Source organism: Panthera onca, chromosome B3 (genome assembly GCF_046562875.1).
Source record: "Panthera onca isolate mPanOnc1 chromosome B3, mPanOnc1 haplotype 2, whole genome shotgun sequence".
Classification (NCBI taxonomy): domain Eukaryota; kingdom Metazoa; phylum Chordata; class Mammalia; order Carnivora; family Felidae; genus Panthera; species Panthera onca.
In genome coordinates, this window is record NC_138344.1 from 13015799 (window position 1) to 13030516 (window position 14718).

A 14718-nucleotide genomic window follows, 5' to 3' on the forward strand; every position below is an offset into this window, starting at 1 on the left:
GCCTGTGGGCTAGAGGAAAGCTTTACTACACATGCCTGTTGCAGAGGGAAAAAAATAGTAATTGAGTCGTCATTTTCTTCAGGTGAGGAGAAACATAGACTTTTCAATCTGAGAAGCACCTAGGAAATATATTTATTGCCGTCCCTTTCTCATGTAGAGGAGGAATTAAACAATGCACAGGATTTCATTACAACAGCAACAACAAAAAAAAACCACTGCCTTTGTCATTTGGATTTTTTGACTTTGAGTTTCCTTGTGCCACTGGCCTTCGTTTGTTTGTTCGTTCGCTCTATTCAACAGAGAGCCCGTCATGTACCAGATGGCCTACAAAGTGCTGAGGATTCAGTGGAAGATGGTACAGTGATGGATATAGTGCTGTCCTCAGACTCTATGAAGTTCTGGGGCGGCTGCATGTGAGCAGGCAGTGACTTGGGGGAGGGAGGGAGCAGCTCCCTGGATGGACAGAGGTCTGAGCTGGCAGCCTCTAAAGATGGCGGGTTGGCCTGACCAGGAGATTGGAGGAAGAACACTGTCCTAACACAGGCACTTCTCTTGTGTGTGAGGTCACACTTGACGCCACAGGGACAGAAATTTGCCAGTGCTCATTAATCACGTAGATGCTCTGAGTATGTGTTTTCCACATCGTTCCCAACAGACAGCAATTTTATAAGCTTTATTGCTGGGTCCGATTTATTAACAAGTGTGTCATTGGATATGTTTGGCCACAGTTTCTTGGGCTATGGTGAGTTAAACGCAAGGCTTTACAAATTATTTTTAGGTCAGTTTCCCTGATGACCTGTCAGTGTGTCTGGATCGTCAGCAACCAACCTTGTAAAATTTTAAAATACTAACATTGGTGTAATTCACCATAGGCCAAATTATTAACATTTCTGTAGATCACTGGTCAGCAAACTAGGGCCCGTGGGCCAAATCCAGATGGATACTTGTTTTCGAATAAAGTTTTATCAACTACCAGCCTTGTTCGTTTGTTTACATTGTCTATTACTGCTTTCACGCTGCAAGGGGAGATGAGTAGGTTCAGCAAAGACCACATGGCCCATAGACTTCAAATATTTACTTTCTGGCCCTTTATAGAAAAAAATAGTTTAGGTGCCTATTATTTATTACTTATTAGTTGGTGTGATAATTGAGCCAGTTCATTCGACGAGAGCCATTTAGACCATCTATCTGAAAACTGAGTTTATTTTTCAAAGAAAATTTGCATATATACTAGTAAGCTAAGCTTTCATAAATGCTCTGAAAATGTTGCCATTTGTGTAGTTGGGGAAGAAATTTAGAGGCTACAAAATGGAAGGGAAACCAATACATAACCGTCCTTGTAAAATTCTGGAATTAGACAGTGAGTCTGCAGTGTTTATAAGAATGAGAAAGAAGGGAGGAGTGGTGGATGGTATTTTAATTTGCCCAGAAAGCTGGGCTGAATTTATTCCCTAGCATTCCTGGAGGCTCCTGGTGCACTCCGCCCCTAACAGGGAGCAACACAGATAAAGAAAGCCTGGGGAAAGAACACCAGATTCTGGAAAGCTTCAGTAGCACCAAGAGAGAATTAAGAGACCAACTAAACATTACGGTATTTTCTCAGGGCAAAATCGGAAACCCTTTAGAAAATAGAAGACACGACCTAAATGCTCCTTTCAAGGTTTTTTTTATGTTAAAAATGTCTTCGATGAAAGTATTTCAGATTTTTTTCTGTCTTAATGATTTTAGATTTCAGAGTACTTATCTTCACTTGAACCTAAAAAAAAAAAAAGTGTTTTGTTCACCCAATCCTAAGGAAAAAAAAAAAAAAGATATTTTGTTCACACAGTAACTTCCCTTTCTTCGGGAGGCTCAGAGAGTATTGTGATAATATCTGCAATTCGGAAAGACAAATCCTTTTTATTTTGTATTTATTTATTTTTTTTTGAAGTCTTTGTTGGAATTCCAGTGAGTTAACATCGAGCGTTATAGCAGTCTCACATGTCCACTACAGTAATTCAGTACTTCTGTACATCACCCAGTGTTCATCGGGATAAGATCCCTCCTTAATCCCCATCACCTCGTTCACCGATCCCCCCCCCCCGCCCCACCTCTCCTCTGGTAACCATCAGTTTATTCTGTATTATTAAGGGTATATATTGATTTGTCTCTCTTTTCCTTTGCTAGTTTATTTTGTGTTTCTTAAGGTCCACATATGAGTGAAACCATATGGTATTTGACTTATTTCACTTAACATGATACTCTCTACATCCATCCATGTCGTTGCAAAAGGCAAGATTCCATTCCTCTTTATGGCTGACATATATGTGTATGTGTATATATAAACATAAATATGTATATAACATATATATCACATATATAACACATATATATTATATATAACATATGTATCACATATATAACACACATATATTATATATATAACATATATATCACATATATAACATATATCACACATATATAACATATACATAACATATCACATATATATCATATATCACATATATAACATATATTACATATATATAACATATATACATAACATATAATACACACACACATATATATGTGTGTGTGTGTGTGTGTGTGTGTATATACATATATAAAACATACATATTTCACATCATCTTTATTCATCAGTTGATGGACACTTGCGTTGCTTCCATATCTTGGCTTATTATAAATAATGCTGCTATAAACATAGATTTGCAGGTATCCCTTTGCATTAGTTTTCTTGTATTCTTTGGAAAAATCTACAGTAGTCCCATTGCTGGACCATAAGGTAGCTCTCTTTGTAACTTTTTGAGGAACATCCATAGTTTTCCACAGTGGCTACACCAGTTTGCATAAGACAAGTCCCCTTTATAATTTTTTTTTTTTTCTCCTGCTTTTGCTGATAATACAGTAACTCCTTCCTGGCTTGGCGTTAATATAAATAATTCTTCCAGCCTCTGGCTAATCTCCAGAGCTTCTGATTCTCCTTCAGACATGAGGATCAGCTGGAACAACGTGGGCTAAGGTTGGAACAGAGTAAAACAGAGGACGGGTTCTTGTATGGAATTCATTTCTTCTTACCCCCAGCTTTCCTCCTTTCTTCCAGAATGTGGAAATAAATGTGAAAGCCAGGTGGGTAGAAGAGAGGAAGAGGGCAATTCAGTTGCAGAAAGTTTATAGAAAGTCCTCTTTAGACGGGGTGCCTGGCTAGCTCAGTGGGTAGAGCACATGACCCTTGATCTCAGGGTTTGATTTCAGGCCCCATGTTGGGTGTGGAACCTACTTTAAAAAATTGAAAAAGTCATGTTTTTTTTTTAATTTTTTTGTAATTTTTTAAAAATGTTTATTTATTTTTGAGAGAGGCAGAATATGAGCAGGGGAGGGACAGAGACAGAGGGAGACAGAATCCGAAGCAGCCTCTGAGCTGTCAGCACAGAGCCCGACGCGGGCCTCGAACCCACGAATCACAGGATCATGACCTGGGCTAAAGCCGGGCGCCTATCCAACTGAGCCCCCCAGACGCCTCTCCCTCCCCCTCACCCCGGCCCCAAACGTCATCTTTATATGGGAGCTAGTTGTTCACACTAGAGAGAGGGTAGATGTAAATTCATTCTTAATTCTTAAGATATCAATTTGCATAATGGGGCAGGGACCCTAAGAGGCTGGGTCATAACCCCGGTGCAGAAGGATCAGTGTTTAATTATGATTGACATGATGGTGATCTATCAATTTAATTTGTTCTTTTAAATCACTATGGAAATAAAAGTAAGTATTTGGCTAACCCCACTCATTAGCTAATTGGGCATGTAGACTGTATAGGACTCTTTTATCTAAAATAGGCGGGGCTGTCTTCACGTATGTGTTCTTTCTTCACCATCCAAAGAATGTTTCGAAATGGGGTAGGTGCAAAAGTTTCACGGGGGACAGAAAGGCCTAAAAAGTTTGTGGAGATGTGTAATCTCTAAGAAGAAACCCAGTGCCTACTTTGCACTTTGTCTGGTACGTGATTCGACATTTGTTTAATAAACTGCTCTATTCCAATGAGTTGTGCCTTGCAACAGGCAGTGTGAGAGTTTGCAGAGTTATTATAAACATGCTAACGCTGTTCACAGTCTTTGTAGATGACTTTTTAGAATTAACGTAAGGTTCGGTTTGGAATTACCGAAGAGAAATTTTATCGTCGCCTAATGATGCGCCATTTTTGGCCCCTAATTTGCCTCTCGTCTCCAAGTAACTTCCGGTTGTTCAAAAAACAAAGCCGCCGCTATTAACAGGAAGGTAAAATTCAAAGGATGAAAATAAATTGTCATCAGTAATGATATTAAGATGAATGTTCCATAAATAGGTTATTGCTAATTTGGACTAACGAAAGCGACCACCAGAAAAAACTCTGCCAAATTTGGGTCATTTCTCTTTCCACAAGAAAGAGCTTTATTCAATGGAAGTGCAAAAAAAAAAACGATGTAAAATAATGCTTTGCAAAGTACTCCTAAGCAGATGTGCAACTACTACATTGGTTAAACATTTGTGGGTAGTTTTGTAGAAAAGGCTTCGTTATAAAGCACTTGACATTTCTTTCCTTCCAAGCCAAATTAATTCTCCATTTACATACTTGCTTATGAAAGAAAAATATTTAGTAACCCCCATTTTCATGGTAGCAAACTTTCAAAGGTTCTTTATTGCCACAAAAAAAAGTTTTGATTCAGAGCAGAGAGGATTATTTAAAAAGACATTTTTCTCTAATGTGTCTCTGGTAGATACACTTGAATTTATTACATGCAAAAGCTCTAATTGCCATCCCTTCTCAAAACTGGAATCGCGTTTGGAAATTAGGAAATAAATTATCCACACCTATTTAATTTTAGGTACGTATCAGTATTAACATATATATTTTATTCTGTAGTCAGACCTGGTATAGAATTTTAATATTACTGATATTTTTCTCTTTACTTGGGAAGAGATTGCAAGGTTTCCAATTTATGAAACCGGCACTCATTATATATCATGTGGCTCATTATATATCATTGCTTTATGTGCTGGATAAGTTTACCTATTTCGAACCATCTGCAAACATGCAAAGTCCATTCAAGATTTAGGCTAAGAATCCATCGATTTATCGTTGTGCCACGTTGTGAGAGGCAGGGATTCCTTTATACAGTCTTGAATATTCATCTCGCTCAATAACTATGGAGGGAAAATGAGAATTAACACACACGGGCGCGCGCACACGTATTAGAAGTGGGAACTACCACTGCGTACCCTTCCTCCCTCGACTCGACCCTACCTTTTTCATCCACCTGTGCGTAAACAAAGCAGGTGTGGTCCAGCCAAACCCAGAGTTGTCAGTGTTAAAGCAAATAAATGGCTTAGCACCTCAGCCCTCCTTTTTGGTGTTTGTTTCTGTATATAAATGTGTTTGAGGTTTCCAGCATCGCCAGAACATTGGCTGTTGAGAGACGGAAAACATGCAATTCATAGCAGATGGGTGAAGCCTTTTCCTGGCAGTGTTGCCGAAATGGGATCAGTCAACAGCATTTCATGCTCCATTTGTCCAAGAGCAGTCCACCTGGGGAAACCCTGTGGAACCGTGCCTATTAGGAAAACACCTTAACACGTTGCTTTAAATAAAAACTCACCAGTTGGCATTTCTCGGGAAGCAAATGGTTTCTCCAGTGAGCCCTCTGCCACTTTCACTTCTTTGGTCTTTTCTCCCTTTTTTTCAACCGCGACCATTTATTTTCTTTGCTGGCGAAAGACGCAACGCAGAGAAGCCGGCTAGAGCCCTCCCCCGCAATGCTTGACCTTGGAACTTTTTTCTTCCTACTTCTTGAGCTCATGGTCTTCCGGCAGACCTCATGTGGCATAGATCTGCCTCTTTTTTCCACCTGCCATCCCCTCTGTGTTGCCTTCTCTTTGGTTTCATTACGTCTCCCCCCCCCTCCCCGCCCCCCTTAACCTTAGGGTGTGTTAGGCTGGGAGTGAGAATTATGAGCCAGGGAGCCCCTGTGACCTTCACCGCTCAAGAAACGCATGCCGAGAGGGAGTGGGGTTTGGGGGATGATGAAATAAAAATCGGGTGCTTTGGGAGGCCAGCAGCGGCCAGGAGGTAATCCCTTTTCGTTCTCTGGTTCCTACAACGTTTCCAGGTGTAAAGTGGATATCGCAGCGCTGCCTCTGAAGCAAGCCAACTGCTTGGAGCTGCCCCTGGAGAGCTGCCTGGGGGCCCTCCTGATGTTGATCACGCTCACTCCCTGTGCTGGAGTCTCCGTCTCTGATCTGTGCGTGTGCCCCTTAGCAGACCCCAGCGAGAGAAAGCAGATTGCCCAGCGATATGTGAGTGCTTTGCCTCGCCACCCCGCTGCTCCCCACCACCTCCGCTTTGGGGTTGAAACAAAGTCTATGAATTAAGAGAAAAAAAAATGCATGAAAAGAGATCTTTGTCCAAAGTTTAATGGCATGTCTCATAAAACAAGACATCAGATCGAGAGGTTAATGCATTAGCGAGAAGGTGAAAGTCGATTAGGCTTTGCTGTTTTGAAAGCCGAAAATGGTGTTTTGAATTTTCAGCGCTCAGAAACTCTTCGGAGAACGTTGAAATCCACAAGGAGGCAAACTTGTTTAGCATGCCTACATATGTAAAAACAAGTTTTAATAGAAGTTCATAGAAATAGCCTTTTTTTTTTTTTCTTTTTCTACCAGCCATCAGGTTGGCTATGTTACACCCACCTTTCCAGAACCTCTGAGAATCGAGTGAGAAAGTGCTTCTGTCTCATAAAGCAACGCAAAGCCCCGGACAGGCACAGAATGGTGTTCTGTACTACCCTGGATAATAATGGCAGTGTGTGATTTTTGCCTGAGTAGTTGCAATGCGCTTACAAGTCCACTCAGCATTTTTAAATCCAATGGCTTCGTTGCTCTTCATTTATTTTCTGTACTCGGGCTTTCTAGGTGTCCTTATTTGCATTCTGTTTTTATCCCGTCTTCTTTGTAAATCAATACGTTTGTCTTATGGCCGCACATGAAAGGCATGTTTTAGAAGAACAACACGAAAATGAAGCAAAGAAGAATCCCTATTTAATGGGAATATTATTCTCAGCGTTAACTGTAGGGCCTCCAAAATCCTTCACTGTGAGGTGTATTGATTAATTGAATAATTCTTTATCTTCGGGAGTACAAAACCCAACCACACATCTTATGGTCAATGCGGACTTTGTGCCAGGTTGGCCTGTTCTAGAGGAGTTTCTACAAAATCCACTATTAATATTCTTTGATGACTTCAGTCAAGCGTATGAAAATTTGATGATAAAACTGAAAACTTTCCCCTGGACTTCCCCATGGAGAAATTACCAAACTTAACCAAATTCACAAGGAGGGTCATGTATTTATAAGGTGATTTTAAGTAAGATCATCCTGGCTGCTTTGAATAATGCCTCAGGAGTTGAGGAGTACTAATGGAAAATGGATTTTAAGAGGCTCATCAAAATAGAAATTTTTTTGTGTGTTTTCAGCTAAAGAGCTGGGCAGCGTGTTAGAGGGAAAGAAGGCCATGTCAAAAACACAAGTTCCAGACTTCTTGAGTTTTAGCTTGTGAGACTAGATCGTACTGAAGGCATTTTCACATTTAAACAGTAAAAGTATTTATTTCAAATGTTTTCATTTAGATTAAAATATTTTAAACTAGCTTAAAAACTGCAGGTTTTGTTTTGTTTTTTGGGTTTTTGTGTTGTTTTTTTTTTCTTTAGGTTGGAAATGCACAGCAGAAACAACTTTCACAAGTGCGTAGAAATGATGCGTAGTAAGTTAGGCACACCTGAACTATTATTAAGTTACTGTTATTCTATCCTGAAATGTCTAAATAACAAGGATTTTACTATCCTCCCACAAATCCCCAAGGCCTGCTTATCACAGGTTTTTAGCAAATGATACAATGATAGCGGAAATATTATATCCAAAAGTTTTAAAGCAGCATCTTTTCAGCAACTGTATTCTGGAGGCATGCAGAGATACTTTATCCGCTTATCTCTTTCATGCACCATTTCGGAAGGATGCCGTGTACAGAAATACCGAAATATTGCTATCCATGCAATATACATAATTCTTTTTTTTTTTTTTTTAGTTTTTTAAAACATTTATTCATTTTTGAGAGACAGAGAGACAGAGCATGAGTAGGGGAGGGGCAGAGAGAGAGGGAGACACAGAATCCGAAGCGGGCTCCAGGTTCTGAGCTGTCAGCAGAGCCCGACACGGGGCTCGAACTCATGGACCGTGAGATCATGTCCTGAGCCAAAGTCGGAAGCTTAACTGACTGAGCCACCCAGGCCCCCCTGCGATATGCATAATTCTTAAGGATTTTCAAGCATTGGCTCATGCAAAGCGAAAAATAAAATAAGTGTGAATACAGGGTGGTACTGCATGCTCAATGTTTAATTTAATGAGGTGGCTAAAACGTGAACCAGAAAACGCACTCGCTTTCCATCCCAGCTCTCTTTCCAGTAGTAATAAGTATCTGCAAAGGGTCCAAGTTGGGTCCTCTGGTATCCATAAATTTCGTACTAATGAGGTCAGAATAATGTTGCCTTTTCGAGTGATTTAAAACTTTTAATCAAGAGAAAGAAGGGGAAGAAGAGAATGAAAAATGAAAAAAAAAAAAGAGAGAGATGTACCACATTTTGGGATACCTGTGCCATCAGTGGGGGCGATGTTAAGAGTAGATTGTGTGTGTTATAATTGGTTTATTCTGAAGTCCCTTTTAATCGGTTGCTATGAATGCCTAACTGCCCCATTGACATAACGCACTTTGGAACTTTTCTAAGCTTTGCACGAGAAAGGTGATGATAAATCTAGAATGTACTTCTGTAGGACTTTATGGCATTAAATAGTATACTAGAAAGTCATTCTCATGCATAATCTACTTTGCTCCCCCTCAGTGCTTACAGAATTCCCTGAAAGATATGAAGGACGTCGGCATTTTACAAGTGAAGGTCTTAAAGGCAGTAGATCTCTTAGCAGCGGATTTCTCAGGTATAAACATTTTTAATTCATTTTCATTTTTATTTATTTCCCGCTTTGAAGTGATCCGATGACAAAGCAAAATGTCTTCATGGGGCGCCCGGGTGGCTCAGTTGGTTAAGCGTCCGGCTTCGGCTCAGGTCATGATCTCCTGGTCTCGGGAGTTCAGGCCCCGTGTCGGGCTCTGTGATGAGAGCTCAGAGCCTGGAGCCTGCTTCGGATTCTGTGTCTCTGTCTCTGCCCCTCCCCCACTCATGCTATTTCTCATCAATAAATCAACTTAAAAACTAAAGAAAAAAATAATAAAACTAAATGTCTTCATGAGCGAAAGCGTATACACGCAGCCATTATGCTCTTTCATATATTAAGGAGGGCACTTGCTGTGATGAGCACTGGGTGTTGTATGTAAGGGATGAATCACGGGATTCTACTCCTGAAATCAAGGTAACACTCTACGGTCCCTAACTAGAACTTAAATAAAACATTTGAAAACAAACAAACAAAAAACCCAAATAGAGTAATAGAAGAAAAAAAAAAAAAGATGCATTTAAGCAGGTTTTTTTTTCCACTTAATGAACCTTTTTCACAAAATCGTTTTTTTTCAAATAATTTTCTTTCTTTAAAAAAAATTTTTTTTTAATGTTTATTTTTGAGACAGAGGGAGACAGAGCACACGTGGGGGAGGGGCAGAGAGAGGGAGACACAGAATCCGAAACAGGCTCCAGGCTCTGAGCTGTCAGCACAGAGCCCGACGCGGGGCTCGAACTCACGGACCGAGAGATCATGACCTGAGCCGAAGTCAGGCACCCAACTGACTGAGCCACCCAGGTGCCCCACGAACTTGAAATTTGAGACAGAGATAGAGCAGACATGCTTTGTGCTGAGTTATGTTGAACTATGAGGAGAGTAATACAGACATTCCAATGTCTGCTCGGAGGGAGACTCTCCTCTGATTGCCAAATTAACCCATTGTGCTAGCAGTTCAGACACGATATGGCAAGTGCTATTTACCAAGAAAATTGATAAATACAAAGAATATTTTACAGCATGGTTTTCTGCGTGGACGAGGTATTGAAGGACCCATTCATCTCCTATTTTTAGAATGTGGTCTACTCTCTTCTACACAGAAAGTTCTATGTGACAGTCACCTCAACTTTTGAGACTGAGGGTGAGGAAGATCCAACTTTGGAAAAAAGAATTTTTATTTTATTTTATTTTATTTTATTTTATTTTATTTTATTTTTTTTTTTAACATTTATTTATTTTTGAGAGATAGAGACAGAGCATGAGCAGGGGAGGGGCAGCGAGAGAAGGGGATACAAATCCAAAGCAGGCTCCAGACTCCGAGCTGTCAGCACAGAGCCCTATGCAGGGCTCGAACTCACGAGCTGTGAGATCATGGCCTGAGCCAGCTGCCCCAGAAAAAAATGATTTTAACTTTAAGCACTGTATATTACAAAAATGATGGAAAATATAAACGTAGTTGTTTTTTGTAAAGGACTTCTCCTTCCCCTCCCTCAAAAAATGAACCAATAGAAATTATTGCTGTATAAGCCACGGGAAATAAGGTGATATTGATCTTAAGGAAATACCCAGTGAGAAGATCCAAAAATGGTATTTTGGCCAATATGAATTAAAGAATTTGGGGGGTTAAAGATGAAATATTCAAATGACTACTTCGAACATTCATTAATTTAGTTGCAAATGTTTATAGTCTCATAATTGATTTAGAAATTTTCCTTTCTTAAGAAAGTTTAAATAAAAAACCTTTTTTTCAAATTAAAAAAAATTTCATGTGTACTTATTATTAAGAGACAGAGAGAGACAGAGCATGAATATGGGAGAGGCAGAGAGAGGGGGAGACACAGAATCCGAAGCAGACTCTAGGGTCTGAGCTGTCAGCACAGAGCCTGACGTGGGGCTCGAACTCATGAGCCATGAGGTCGTGACTTGAGCTGAAGTCCTACACTTAACCGAGCCACCCAGGCACCTCTATTTTTTTTTTTTTTTAATTTAATGTTTGTTTATATTTGAAAGACAGAGACAGAGACAGAGACAGAGCACAAGCGGGGGAGGGGCAGAGAGAGAGGAGACACAGACTCCAAAGCAGGCTCCAGGCTCTGAGCCGTCAGCACAGAGCCCGACGTGAGAGTTCAGACTCATGAACTGTGAGATCATGACCTGAGCCGAAGTCGGACGCTTAACCAACTGAGCCATCCAGGCGCCCCAAACTTTCCTTTCTTTAAAACTTTTTCCAGTTTATGAAAACACTTAATTCACCCATTTCACATGTGCCTTTGACATTAGTAGTTTAATGATCACTACAGCACATTTAGAGTATCTACTAGTTTTCTGGAGCCGATTATTTTCGCTTCAGTCTGAATGTTTCAATATAGTACTTTTTGAATCTATGATTGCTGATGTCTCAGGAAACGTCGCAAACACAAGAACTCATTCATGCCTTAGAACAATATTTTCAAAAATTCTGTCTGTAGTCGCGTGTTTTTGAATCTGTAGGAACTAACTGCAATGCATTAAAAGTTTTTCTTTAAAAAAAGTTTTTGTTTTTTTTTTTAAAGTCTTGTTTACAACTACAGCCGTATGTGGAAACACATTTTTAAAACCTCCTTAATTTCACCCGTCCTGACAGGTACCCTTTCTGCATCCCCCCAAACTAGTATTTGTGGAGGTGTTTCAAGTCAATGTCGCTTTTCCAAACAGTATTTTGACTATTAAAGTGAATAAGAAAGGAACCTAAAAAAAAAAAAAAAAAAAAAAGCCAGGAGATAAAGCAAAACTCTCTTTTCAGAAGAATAATTTGGGGGGAAAATGTTGTCATTTTGTCATTTTCTTTATATTCAAGATTCTCGTAGATAGTTTTGGAGTGGCTGAAGACAAGTACCAGAAGATTCCAGTCACAAAAAGCAGTGGTTACAAATCCAGTCATGCTGTGTGGTTTGACTAAATGCCCTGATGTTTCACTGTCTCTGTATTATTTATGGGAAAATCATCACTCGGAATTGAAGCAAAGTTCCTTGTCATTAGCTAAACATGTCTTTAGACCACATTGATCTTTATTTTTAGAACCAGATTTCACAGTCTGTGTTCTTTATTGGCTGGCAGGCTCCTGTGTGAATCCTCTGGTCTATTCTCAACCAGGATATTGCTTTAGGGCAACAAAGTGGACCTAATGCAGAGGGTTGTAAAGCAAATTTTCTATATGAAGAAAAGAAATGGATTCAGACTGCAGGGAGGTAGCAATAGGGATGTCATTAAGACCTGCAAGAGGTTAGCGTCTGTATCATATGGTGGGGACTCACACATTATCTGTTATTATTGTTACCAATTCAATTGCTATGCGGTGAAAAATGCTGTCTGCTGGTGAATCAGAAGAGGTGTGTATACCCAAGATTGTCAGTACCAGAAACATTTAAGAAATAAGTAACCAATTATACCCCATGCCCCGCCTTTTCCAGCCTGCTGTACTTTATAAATGAGCGTTCTATGGCAGTGGCTCCGGAAACAAAGCATTCACTCCTGCAAATAAAAAAAGAAATGTATTTACTCGGAATAACCAGGGGCGTTCTCAGAGAATGGTCATTATTTTAGACAGTTTCCTACTTTTTGATCATTCTTTTTTTCTTACAAACAATACTGAATAACCACAATAACGGATGCTTTAAGTTTGTTTTACAGAAGATTCCGGGAGAACATTGATAAAGCTAACGTTCAGGGAGAGATCTTGGTAGTATTGTGTATGGAGGTTATTGTCAAGAGTTTGCAGAGTACAGAGTACATGTCCTAGAAGGGCAATGAAGGCACTTGGTCAGCCTTCTTGTCAACGGTTTGCCCATTTTGAAGTGATCTCTGTCGTAGCAAGGAGGACTTCAAAAAAGAAAATATTAACTGCACATTGCCACTGCGGTCAAAGTAGGATACTCTCTCTTAGTGGTTATTGGTGTTATGATTACCTAATCATAAAAAAATACAGCCTAATATATAGAGTCATGAGAAGAAATTAAACTTTGGAGACATTAAATCCCCATTACTTTGCTAATATTTTAGAACATTGAAATAGTAGATGTATATATGATATACGTAATATATATACACTTTATATACACTTTGTATATATACACATATGTATATACATATGTGTGTATACTATTTACACACAAGCCTAATCACTAAAGTGAATTTCTTTCCAAATGAGAAGTAAAAATGTGCTTTTTAAATGAAGAAAAAAAGTGTACCTTTCCAAATGTGTTAGAGGATATTAATAATGTAAATTTACGTATATCACCAGTATTAAGATATTTACAAAAGATAAAGGCTTCAGTGCTCTAATGTATAAAAAAGATATTTATTAGTTTTGAATTCACGCATTCTTTTATAAATATGCCATTCTGTTGTGTGATGGAACCGATTCAATGCTCATATGTTTGAATTTATAGGTAGCTTGGTATTTTTTTTTTTTTTTATGTCTGGCATTTGTTTGTATATAAGTGAGACGACGCTTAAAAAATCCAAAGTAATGTATCTTCTCTTGCAGTCGGTCCGTCTAAAATTGGTGAAAGACATTTTAATGTTCTCTACAGCCAATATTAGATGTGGATGGCCATAAGCAGTCATTCTAATAGAAGAGCCTGTCAGATATTTTTATTAAAGAGTTTGTCTCACAAACCCCTTGAGTCCAACGTAACCTAAAATTTTTAAGTAATAGGTTGTCCATTCTGATGCTATTGCTTCTGTAGTAAAGCAGGCCATAGCCTTGATTCACGAAACAGATGATAAATTGTACTTTGAGACTCAAGGTGAGGCTGGCTGTCGGTAATGCTTAATGAGACCCACATATGCCACTCAGCTGCTGCCAGTCTTAAAACTCAGCTGTTTTGAGAAGAAAGTAACCCACATTCTAATGAAGTGAGAGGAAGATTTTGTTCAGGACAGAGCTGAGAAATGATGTGTGCAACAGGTTCCCTCTATGGTAAAGCCCTCAGAGAGAACGGTGCCATAGCGTCCACTTTGCCCGGGGCTACATCAGATTCATGAGTTAATACTGTGGGGAAAAAAGCAGAGTTTATATCATGAAGGATAATAATGTAGGTGACAGACAAATAGAAGAATTGTCAAAGAACTGAATCTTTTCTCATCAGGTTTGTATTTCGGTACAAACGACAATGCTTAACCTACCTACTGAGAGAGCAACCAGTGAAAAGTGGGAAACTGTTTACTATATGTTAGCACACATAGGGAGGATTGTTCTGGAGAGCCTTATTATAATTGATAGACTATGGTGGGAAACCTGCTAGATTTTAACATTAAGGGGTTGCTTCCATGTTTCAGTATTGAAGCCATCATAACTACCGTGTACATAAAGAAAGTACCTGCCAAATTCAACACCTAGTCAATGACTCTTCTTTTATATTCTCTGAATCAAGGTGTGGGTTTCACACTTCTTCCTTCCTGTTAATTAAGCCTCCTCTTTATTCTTTACAGTAATTCTTATATGTTGACATCCTTTCCCCTAGGGAATCTTCTAGCGGTAAGACTGGCTATTGTTCGGTCTCCCTCTGCTTCATTCTTCTACCCTGTTACCACTGCCAAGGTGCCCCTACCCATTAAGAATTCTGGGCATAAAATGGGGGTTGTAGAAACGTAGGAGAGTTTTCTTGACCTCACCAAGCCAACGGTAACAAAAGAGCATGCGGAGCA

General features: G+C 39.4%; 1 protein-coding gene and 1 long non-coding RNA gene across 7 annotated transcripts in view; both read left to right on the forward strand.

The window, feature by feature from the left end:
• LOC132668744 (uncharacterized) overlaps nt 1-14718 on the forward strand; it is a 324417-nt gene that overhangs the window by 175185 nt on the left and 134514 nt on the right. The window lies entirely within an intron of this gene.
• Nucleotides 1-14718, forward strand: part of MCTP2 (multiple C2 and transmembrane domain containing 2) — a 239439-nt gene that overhangs the window by 119205 nt on the left and 105516 nt on the right. For all 6 annotated transcript variants that reach the window (XM_078448969.2, XM_078448972.2, XM_078448971.2 and 3 more), the window contains 2 exons: nt 6141-6327; nt 8922-9015. In XM_078448969.2, coding sequence (XP_078305095.2) covers nt 6141-6327; nt 8922-9015 — 281 coding nt within the window. The remainder of the gene's footprint in view (nt 1-6140; nt 6328-8921; nt 9016-14718) is intronic.